General features: G+C 66.9%; 3 protein-coding genes across 3 annotated transcripts; all 3 read left to right on the top strand.

Annotated features, from left to right (window-relative positions):
- Nucleotides 1-1,573: 1,573 nt before the first annotated feature.
- EMIHUDRAFT_211834 (hypothetical protein) lies at nucleotides 1,574-2,016 on the top strand (the record flags this gene model as incomplete). Its single annotated transcript, XM_005766772.1, has 2 exons — nucleotides 1,574-1,919; nucleotides 1,970-2,016. 2 exons carry the CDS (start codon nucleotides 1,574-1,576, stop codon nucleotides 2,014-2,016), a joined length of 393 nt encoding a protein of 130 aa, XP_005766829.1.
- Nucleotides 2,017-3,746: 1,730 nt separating this feature from the next.
- Nucleotides 3,747-4,895, top strand: EMIHUDRAFT_451812 (hypothetical protein; the record flags this gene model as incomplete). Its single annotated transcript, XM_005766771.1, has 5 exons — nucleotides 3,747-3,835; nucleotides 3,866-4,257; nucleotides 4,326-4,477; nucleotides 4,558-4,751; nucleotides 4,828-4,895. Coding segments are annotated over exons 1-5 (864 nt in total), but the record flags the coding sequence as incomplete, so codon positions are not given.
- A 3,154-nt stretch (nucleotides 4,896-8,049) lies between these two features.
- On the top strand, nucleotides 8,050-9,261 carry EMIHUDRAFT_451811 (hypothetical protein; the record flags this gene model as incomplete). The annotated part of the gene is made up of 6 exons (XM_005766770.1): nucleotides 8,050-8,061; nucleotides 8,141-8,353; nucleotides 8,582-8,647; nucleotides 8,716-8,796; nucleotides 8,870-8,923; nucleotides 8,999-9,261. Coding segments are annotated over 6 exons (687 nt in total), but the record flags the coding sequence as incomplete, so codon positions are not given.
- Nucleotides 9,262-10,090: the final 829 nt, after the last annotated feature.

The following is a 10,090-nucleotide window of genomic DNA, read 5'->3' as shown; positions in this document are numbered from 1 at the left end:
GCAGCGCGGTGTTGCCATCTGTATCGTGCATCGTCACGTCTGCGCCCGCCCGCAGCAAGCAGAGGAGGGCGGCGGGGTGGCCGTGGTAAGCGGCGAGATTCAGCGCGGTGTCGCCGGTGTTGGCCTGAACGTCGATGTCCGCGCCGTGCCGGATCAGCGTGTCGACCAGCTTCTCCTGGCCTCTGCCGGCGGCGTCCATCAGTGCAGTAATGCCAAACTCGCTTCGCTGGTTGATCTCCGCGCCGTGCCGCAACGCCAACTCGACCAGCTTCTCGCAGCCATTCACGGCGGCGAGACTCAGCGCGGTGGCGCCGTTGCTGGTCTGCAACGCGACATCCGCGCCGCGCTGGAGCAGCGCCTCGGCCAGCCCCTCGTGGCCATGGGCCATTGCGACCGCCAGCAGCGTCACGCCGCTCACAGGGCCGCTCGAAAAGACGTACACGAACGTCGCGTCGACCCACACGCCGCCGTCGAGCCACGCCAGCACCACCGCCTCATCGCCTCGCCCAGCCGCTAGCACAACCTCCTCTGGCACCACCCCGCTGCTCGGCTCGGCCGCCTCGCTGCCCTCGCCGCTCGAAGCAGAGGCCGCAGCACTCGCACCCGCCGCGCCTGCGCCGCCTGCCTCGGCCGACGGCGCCTTGCTCCGGACCGCCGCCACCTCCCCGAGATGCGTCCTGAAGGCCTGGACGCACTCGGCGTGGCCCTTCTCCTTGGCCCACTGCAGCGCCGAAAAGCCATTCTCGTCGCGCAACGTCATGTCAGCGCCCGCCCGGAGAAGGCGGAGCACGACGGCGGGGTGGTTGAAGAAGGCGGCGAGAATCAGCGCGGAGCCACTGTTCTTGTATTGCAGGTCGATGTCCGCGCCACGCCGCAGCAGCAGGTCGACCACCCGCTCTTTGCCGCCGTGGGCGGACGATACCAGCGCCGTCCCGATCTCCGCACCGTGCTGCAGCAGCATCTCCACCATTCGCTCGCGGCCGTAGTAGGCGGCAGCGCTGAGCGCAGTGGTGCCGAGACTGGTTGGCAGGTTGATGTCGGCATCGCGCTTCAGGAGGAGCTCGACAATCTGCACGTGCCCGTTCTGTGCGGCGAGCATCAGCAGGGTGCATGGAATCGGACGGCCGCTGACCTCAGAGGGCCGCTCAGCGAGAGTGTCGGCCTTCCCGCCTTCATTCAGCCACGACCGCACCGCTCCCAATCGGCCGTTCTCGGCCGCCTTCAGGACGTTCTTTGGGACTTCGCCACCCGGCGCGCTGTCAGCAGACGGCGGCGGCGGCGGCGTGCGGCGCGCGGCGTTGGCGCGGGAGCGAGAGGGATCCATCCCGGACTCTTTTCTTTTTGAGCTTAGCCTTCGATGTGATGAAACAAACGCAAGGCGGACATGGCAATCGCTCTCGGGCCCACAGACATCCCGCACACCCGCCGCCCCCGCGCGCGCCCCACCTCGGCCGGGAGAAAGGGGAGTGACAGTTTGGGATGAAAGCCTTTTCTTTTCTGCTTATTGGGGGAAAAGGGAAGAAAAAAGAAAAAACTCGTAGGCATCGCTGTGGCACAAGCACCTTGAAGTGCCATGATCCTCGCCGTGATCCTCGTCGCGCTCCTCCCTTCATTGGACGCGACGACGCACCACGAGATAGTGCTCCTCCCTTCATTGGACGCGACGACGCACCACGAGATAGTGCTCCTCCCTTCATTGGACGCGACGACGCACCACGAGATAGTGTCGGACGTGCGCTGGAATGACACCAACGGCAACTCGGTCGAGGCGCATGGTGGGTGCGTGCTCCGATCGCCGCTCGACGGAATCTGGTACTTGTATGGCGAGACTCGAAAAGGCGTCTCGAACCGCAAGACGCCTCCCACCGTGGACTATCTGACACAGGGCATCCATTGCTACTCGTCCGCCTCGTTGGCTGGTGCCTTCGCCTCCAGCGAGCGGCGCGCCTTTTCTTCCTTCTCTCCACAGTGTGCGCGTCGGCCAAAATCGCGGAGCACTTGGAGTGCAGTCAGTAACCGCTCATCCAGGGCCGGGGGGCTAAGAAGCACACCCAGCGGGCCAGACAGATGATCGGGATCGCACTTGGAGCACTTGGAGCGAGCTGTGGTCCACTGCCAGCCGCCCGGCGACGCGTCGCTCAACGCAATCACGCACGCGTGCTACCAGTGGCTGCCAATCACTCTAGAGCGCGGGCCGCAGGCCGGCGCGATGCCCGTCCGCATCGACGCGCGGCGCAGCTGGGACGTGACTCGCGCCCGGGGAGCGGGGTGGTAGGAAGCGGGCGAGCGCCGAGAGCCCTTTAAAAAACTTTTTGAAAATGGGCTCGATTTCCCCATTCCGAGTAACCACTGTAAAAAGCCGAACTCTCGACTCTCGTGCACGATGACGATCACGGCGGGCCCCAGAGAGAGGGAAGCGGCCAGCGGCGAGGAGCAGCAAGGGCCACCCGCGCGCAAGCAAGCGTGGGTGTGGTCAGGACTGCACGAGGAGCAGCTGACTGCTCTCTCCACTCTCCGGAAGACTCCACCCTGCGGCTCTGCGTGCGGTCATCGCGGTGCGTCACCGCAGGAACATGTCGATCTTTTGGACCGCGAGCGCCACCTGCTGCTTGGGCTCCTTGATCTTGACCTTGCCGTTGCCCGGCTGAGTGTAGATGAAGGTGTTGCTGTAGCAGTATTGGTCGGCGAGCTGAAGGGCGGCGGCGACCTCGTCGGCGACCTCGAAGAGCTCGACGTCGTCGCGCAGATCGGCCAGCTTGCGCAGCGGGTTCTTCTTGTTTTGCGACTGCTCCCACGCATAGTTGACTGGAGGCACCTTCCAGATCGAGCGAACCTTATCCCACTGCTCCTCCTCGAGCAGCGCGTTGATCGGAGAGAGGTCGAGCTGCTTGCGGATCTCGCGGATCTCGCCCAGCAGCGACGCCTCCGTCTCATCGGCAGCAGCAGCGGGGTGCGGTCGCAGGAATGAGGCCGCCAGGGCGGTGGCAGCGGTTGAGGTGACGGCTCGGCGGCTGCGAGATGCAGGCTGCGGCGTCAAAAGCGCGGGAACGATCAGCATGAGACCCAGCGGCATTTTTCGGGAGGAGTGTGGCTAGAGCCGGCGGCAGCGAAGAGCGGCGGCGGCGTGAGCGGCCCTCGGAGGTCTCTGAGAACAGACGTCTAAGAAAGGAGAAACACGCGCAGGACACAACGCGCTCTCTCACATGACAAGCAAGCAGCAGATGATGATCCCACGACAGCGATTGTGGGGACGACATGATCCGTACGTGAAGGGTGGAGGGGCCCATCCGCGGAGCTAGGCGGCGTGGGCGCCCCCCACTGGGGCCGAGGGTAAAGGACGTCTGCCACTTGCTTGTTCTTGACGTCGTTGACCCATTTGGAACGCCCAGGGGATTTAACCCAGTCGCGCATTTTAAAATCTCTCTCTCTCTCTCTCTCGAATTATCAACGCATCTTAAGAAAGAGAACAAGCGATTAAAACAAAATCACAACGCACTCTCTCACATGAAAGCGATCCTCGAAAGCGATCCGTTCAAGAAAAAGAGGATATGCCCTGTCCGCCTTCTTTTGTTCATAAAATCGAAGGCTAAGCTCAGAAAAAGAAAGCACAAGTCGGAGCGCCTCTACCCGCGTTCGTGAGGTCAGGTGGTATGTCCAATCGTCCGAACCTTCACGACGACCGGTTGCGCTCCCTCCATCTCGGTCACAGCTGGTACGACTACAGACTAAACCAGCCGTATCAGCGACCGCCACCTCAGTTGCTGCACCCGGCGTACATGCACCCGGCGTTTCCGCATCCGCAGCAGCTCCCTCCAGGCACTTATGTCCCGCTGGGGCACCCTCCAGGCACTTATTTCCCGCTGGGGCATGCACCGAACCAGCACTGGCCGGCTCCGCCGTTCGGTCAGCCCATGCGACCGCCGCCGCTTGGCGTGCCGCTGCCGCAGCCGCAGCCGCAGCAGCCGCAGCAACCGCAGCAGCCGCCGCTGCCGCCGCCGGCTCCCGAGGAGGAGGCGCGGCGCGTGAGCCGCGTCGCGGTGTCGGGGCTCGAGGCGCGTCTCATTGCCGCCTTCCTCGCGGTTGTCCGTCGCCAAAAAACGGCAAAAGTCGGGTGGCTGCAACACTGCTTCCACGGCGACCTCGAGTGGGTCCGTTCTCTCATCCTGCATCCGGAGCTCACCTCCCTCCCGGAGAAGGGCGTCTCGAAAGAGCTCTACAACTCTCACTTCACTCGCCTCCTTCACTCCACCCGCAGAGGCGCGCCTCCCGAGGAGTTCTCCTTCATCGCGATCCGAGATCGGTGATGGGTGCGAGTCTCAATTTAGGCACGCCCACCGCAGCCTACACCTTTAACCGCGGCGCGGAGGCTCCCCCACCAGCAGCGGCTGTCGGTGCCTCCGAGCCGGGCGGCGCGGAGGGCGGCGGCAGCGTGGTGCGGCAGCCGGCCGTGGCAGAGATGCCGCTGCTGGTGGGGGAGGTGCGCTGAGACGAGGTCTAGGCAGGGGTGGTGGGACGGGACGCAAGCCTGCCAGCTCTGCTCGCTGCTACGACTGCTAGGCGCCGCTGGACGACGTCTTCGACCGGATGATTGTGAAGGCGATGGGTGGGGACCAGGCAGTCCAGCCTGAGGCGCTCGATCGCTCTGAGGCGCTCGATCGCGCGCTCGCCTTGCTGGGCGAGCCGTGCGCGGGTGTGCGTGTGTCCGAGTCGTCTCTTGTGTTTGGAGTCGTCGAGTGCAACTCTGCCGAGAGGCGCCGCCGCCCCCTCCTCCGCCGGCGATTCCTCATCAGTCATGAACCGTTGACTATTCATTGCACATGGGCATAGGCTCCCCCTCCTCCTCATCAACGGTTCCACCGGCGGCGCCTACGCGCGCCTCCGAGCCGCCCGCCTGATCTCGGCGCGATCTCGAGCCGCCTCGGGTCAATCTCGGGTCAATCTCGGGTCGGTCTCGGGCCAAGATCTCGGGTCAATCTCGGGTGAGCTCCGCCTCCTCCTCGGCGCGAAGGACGGAGCCGCCAAGGACGTCTTCTCCCTCGTGGACGAGCCGGCCGTCCTCGGCGCGATGCTGCCGCCGGGCTCGCGGCTCGAGCTGCAGGTCGGGTTCGGAGGAGATTGCACGGGAGTGCGCGAGATTGCACGAGACTACACGGCTCGCGGCTCGAGCTGCAGGTCGGGTTCGGAGGAGATTGCACGGGAGTGCGCGAGATTGCACGAGACTACACGGCTCGCGGCTCGAGCTGCAGGTCGGGTTCGGAGGAGATTGCACGGGAGTGCGCGAGATTGCACGAGACTACACGGCTCGCGGCTCGAGCTGCAGGTCGGGTTCGGAGGAGATTGCACGGGAGTGCGCGAGATTGCACGAGACTACACGGCTCGCGGCTCGAGCTGCAGGTCGGGTTCGGAGGAGATTGCACGGGAGTGCGCGAGATTGCACGAGACTACACGGCTCGCGGCTCGAGCTGCAGGTCGGGTTCGGAGGAGATTGCACGGGAGTGCGCGAGATTGCACGAGACTACACGGCTCGCGGCTCGAGCTGCAGGTCGGGTTCGGAGGAGATTGCACGGGAGTGCGCGAGATTGCACGAGACTACACGGCTCGCGGCTCGAGCTGCAGGTCGGGTTCGGAGGAGATTGCACGGGAGTGCGCGAGATTGCACGAGACTACACGGCTCGCGGCTCGAGCTGCAGGTCGGGTTCGGAGGAGATTGCACGGGAGTGCGCGAGATTGCACGAGACTACACGGCTCGCGGCTCGAGCTGCAGGTCGGGTTCGGAGGAGATTGCACGGGAGTGCGCGAGATTGCACGAGACTACACGGCTCGCGGCTCGAGCTGCAGGTCGGGTTCGGAGGAGATTGCACGGGAGTGCGCGAGATTGCACGAGACTACACGGCTCGCGGCTCGAGCTGCAGGTCGGGTTCGGAGGAGATTGCACGGGAGTGCGCGAGATTGCACGAGACTACACGGCTCGCGGCTCGAGCTGCAGGTCGGGTTCGGAGGAGATTGCACGGGAGGGCGCGAGATTGCACGAGACTACACGGCTCGCGGCTCGAGCTGCAGGTCGGGTTCGGAGGAGATTGCACGGGAGTGCGCGAGATTGCACGAGACTACACGGCTCGCGGCTCGAGCTGCAGGTCGGGTTCGGAGGAGATTGCACGGGAGGGCGCGAGATTGCACGAGACTACACGGCTCGCGGCTCGAGCTGCAGGTCGGGTTCGGAGGAGATTGCACGGGAGTGCGCGAGATTGCACGAGACTACACGGCTCGCGGCTCGAGCTGCAGGTCGGGTTCGGAGGAGATTGCACGGGAGTGCGCGAGATTGCACGAGACTACACGGCTCGCGGCTCGAGCTGCAGGTCGGGTTCGGAGGAGATTGCACGGGAGTGCGCGAGATTGCACGAGACTACACGGCTCGCGGCTCGAGCTGCAGGTCGGGTTCGGAGGAGATTGCACGGGAGTGCGCGAGATTGCACGAGACTACACGGCTCGCGGCTCGAGCTGCAGGTCGGGTTCGGAGGAGATTGCACGGGAGTGCGCGAGATTGCACGAGACTACACGGCTCGCGGCTCGAGCTGCAGGTCGGGTTCGGAGGAGATTGCACGGGAGTGCGCGAGATTGCACGAGACTACACGGCTCGCGGCTCGAGCTGCAGGTCGGGTTCGGAGGAGATTGCACGGGAGGGCGCGAGATTGCACGAGACTACACGGCTCGCGGCTCGAGCTGCAGGTCGGGTTCGGAGGAGATTGCACGGGAGTGCGCGAGATTGCACGAGACTACACGGCTCGCGGCTCGAGCTGCAGGTCGGGTTCGGAGGAGATTGCACGGGAGTGCGCGAGATTGCACGAGACTACACGGCTCGCGGCTCGAGATGCAGGTCGGGTTCGAGTCGGCCGAGATCGGAATCTTCCGCGCGTGGGTCTTCCTCCTCGTCGACGTCGTCGAGTCACACAGCCGCTCCATCTCCACCTCCACCGTCCTCTACGGCTGCGTCGTCGCCGCCGCGGCGATGCGACCCCGCGAGTCGCGCGCGCTCTCCACCGAGGCCCGCGCCTTCGTCCCGCAGGCTCTGCGCCAGATCTGGACCTTGCCGCTGCCGCCGACCCTGGTCACCGCCTCCGGCCCCGCCGTACAGCCGCTGTTCCCGTGTAGTTTCTCTTCACACCTCTAGCTGTGAACAGGTGGTCAGTCTGAAGCCGCCGCCGGTGGGGTTCCCGCCGTACAGCCGCCAGCGGGCAGCCCTAGATGCGAGGCTGCGCGAGATCACGCGAGGTCGCACGAGATCACGCGAGATCGTGCGAGATCGCACGCGACCACAGCCGGCGGCGGGCAGTGTCTAGATGCCGCGACCTCGAGAGGAGCCTGTCGAGAGGTCCGCCGTGCCTCCCCTCGCAGGGTCTCACAGTTTAATTTGATTTAATTTAATCTGGTGCCCCCCCTCGCAGGGTCTCCCAGTTTAATTTGATTTAATTTAATCTAGTGCCCCCCCTCGCAGGGTCTCCCTCCCGCCTCGGGAGGCGGAGCAGGCGGACCGCGGACCACTCGCTGCCGGCCAGGGCATGCGGCTTGCGTGGGAGGAGATGGCGGCCACACTCACCTCGGCGCTCGAGGAGCTGCAGCCGCGCGCGCGCCGCGGACGCCGCGCGCCCTTCGCCCTAGCGGGAGCGAGCACGGGCCGTCTCTGCGGGTTTGGGCCCGCCGCGTGGAGTGCGCTGACCGTCGTCGGCTATGGAGGCGCGGCGGCGGCGGGAGGCGCGGCGGCGGCGGGAGGTGCGGCGGCGGGAGCTGGGGCGGCGGCGGAAGACGCGGCGGCGGCGGCGAGGAGGGCATCCTTCCGTGCAGCGGTTGGCGCCGCAGCAGCCGCAGCGAGGGAGGAGGCGGCGGCGGAGGCGGCGGCGGAGGGGGAGGCGGGGGCGGAGGCGGAGGCAGCGGAGGCGGCGGCGGAGGGGGAGGCGGCGGCGGCGGCGGCGGCGGAGGAGGAGGAGGAGGAGGCGGCGGAGGAGGAGGAGGTGGTGGAGGAGGAGGCGGAGGCGGAGGCGGAGTGGCTCAGTCATGACGATTTCAGTGCGCGCGAGGCGGCTGCCACATCCCGCGCCGCCGCCCGAGATGGACCCGAGATGACTCGAGATTGGCCGAGATATAGGCGGCTGCCGGATGCGCACTGCCGCCAGAGTGCTTGCGGCTGCAGAAAGGGGGGAACAAGCAGGCGAACAAGCTGCAGGCCGAGGTGCGTCAGCATCTCTCCTCCCGCGCCGACATCGGGCACGAGGAGAAGGGCCGTCTGCTGTACGCGCTAGACTACTCCAACCGTCGTGTCCTTCCGAGACCACGACATGCGGGCCCGCCCGCGGCGGCGGTGCGAGATCTCGCCGAGATCCTGCCGAGATCTCGCCGAGATCTCGCCGAGATCTCGCCGACCTACAGCCGACGTGTAGCCGAGATGTAGCCGAGATGGTTGGGATGTGCCCGCACGGCGCTCCCCGCGGCCAGATCACTGGAGCAGCCGGGGCGGTGGTGCACGCGGCAGCGTCTTCAACTTCGTCTTCACCGCTCGAGGCGCTGCTCCACCTAGCGCTGCTCGTAGGTGTGGGAGCTGCTGCACCTGAAGCGGCTGGGGCTGCTGCTGCTCTGCGAGGAAGCGCAGATGCAGGAGGGCCACGCCAAGACGGGACGCACTCCCGCGGACTAGCCCTGAGCCGTGCCTCCTCGGCTGCACAGGACGACTACGCAAAGATGGACGCCTTCTCCGTCCCCGTCTACCGGCGCGGCTTTGCCGCGGGCGGGGCGCCCATCCTGCAGGCGAGGGGTGGCCGGCCTGCAGGACATGTCCGGGACACGTCCGTGAGACGTCCGTACCCCGTCCACCACCCAGGCGAAGGTGGTCGGCCTCGAGGAGCGGCACCCCCCCGCGCTCATCGGCGACGTGGTGCGGCTGCGCCTCGCCGAGCCGCCGCAGGAACAGTGTGGGTGGACGAGTCGACGTGTTGTCTCCTCTCCCAAGGTGCGGCTGCGCCTCGCCGCTCTGCCCCAGTTCGACATCCCCTGCCGGCTCGTCGCGATCGAGAAGCGCGTGCACCTCCTCTTCACGCCTGCGCTCTCGGCCGGCCGCGCCGATGGGCCAGAGCGGCACGACCAGCACCCGCTCTGCCCCCTGCTGCGCGACGCGTCCCTCGCCAAGCACCGGGGGGAGGCACCGCACTGCCCTCACTGCCGCCGGCTCCGCGGCTTCGTCAAAGACACGCTGCTCGCGGGCGGACTGGGCGTCGACGAGGCGGCGGTGACAGCAGCCCCTGCCGACGCCCCGTCGCCCTCCCCGCGCACTCGCGCCTGCACGGCCCGGCCCTCTTTCTTTTCGCCCGCGCAGGTCGAGCGCGGCTTCTCTGCCCTCTGCCGACTCTTCGTCGACCCGCCTCGCCCGCGGCGCGACACGACGGCGCCTCGGCGCACGCACGCCGCTAAGGAGGTGACGACTCGTCTGAATGATGACTCAGGCGGCGGCGACACGGCGAAGAAGAGCGAGTGGACTGCCCCTCCCCCCCCCCTCATTTGGATGGGCTGCTTCGAGCTAGGTGCGACGACGGCACCGAGGCGGAGAGCGGAGAGACACTGGGCCACCTCCGATTCGTCCTCAACACGTCCGCCCTCGACCACATGCACCTCGTACTCTCCCGCGCCATCGAGCGGCTCGAGCTCGCGCTGCCCCACGCGGCCTACCCGTTTGGCGTCCCTCTGCTGCCTCGCTGCGCAGGGCCGCCGCCGCCCGACGCGACCGCTGCGGCTCCGGACGAGGAGGCGTCGGCGGCGGAAGAGGCGGGCGCCGCTGAGGCGGAGAGGGCGGCGGCGGAAGAGGTCGGTGCGGGTAGCAGCTCGGACGGCGCAGAACGCGGTGGCGGCGGGGAGAGAGTACTCCCCCCACCTCTGTCCTGGCCAGAACGCGGCGGCGGCGGCAACGGTGGCGGCGGCGGCTTGGCGCCCTTCACTCCGAACATCAACCCGGAGCAGTGGGCGGCGGTGCGGCACATGCTTGGCCCGCGAGAGAGATGCCGCGCCGCGGCGAGGAGGCTCCCGCCTACACCGTCTCTTTTCGGCGCTG

This window comes from Emiliania huxleyi (assembly GCF_000372725.1).
Source record: "Emiliania huxleyi CCMP1516 unplaced genomic scaffold EMIHUscaffold_50, whole genome shotgun sequence".
Lineage (NCBI taxonomy): Eukaryota > Haptophyta > Isochrysidales > Noelaerhabdaceae > Emiliania > Emiliania huxleyi.
Note: the sequence above shows the minus strand (reverse complement) of the source record. Positions and strands in the feature narration are given on the sequence as shown.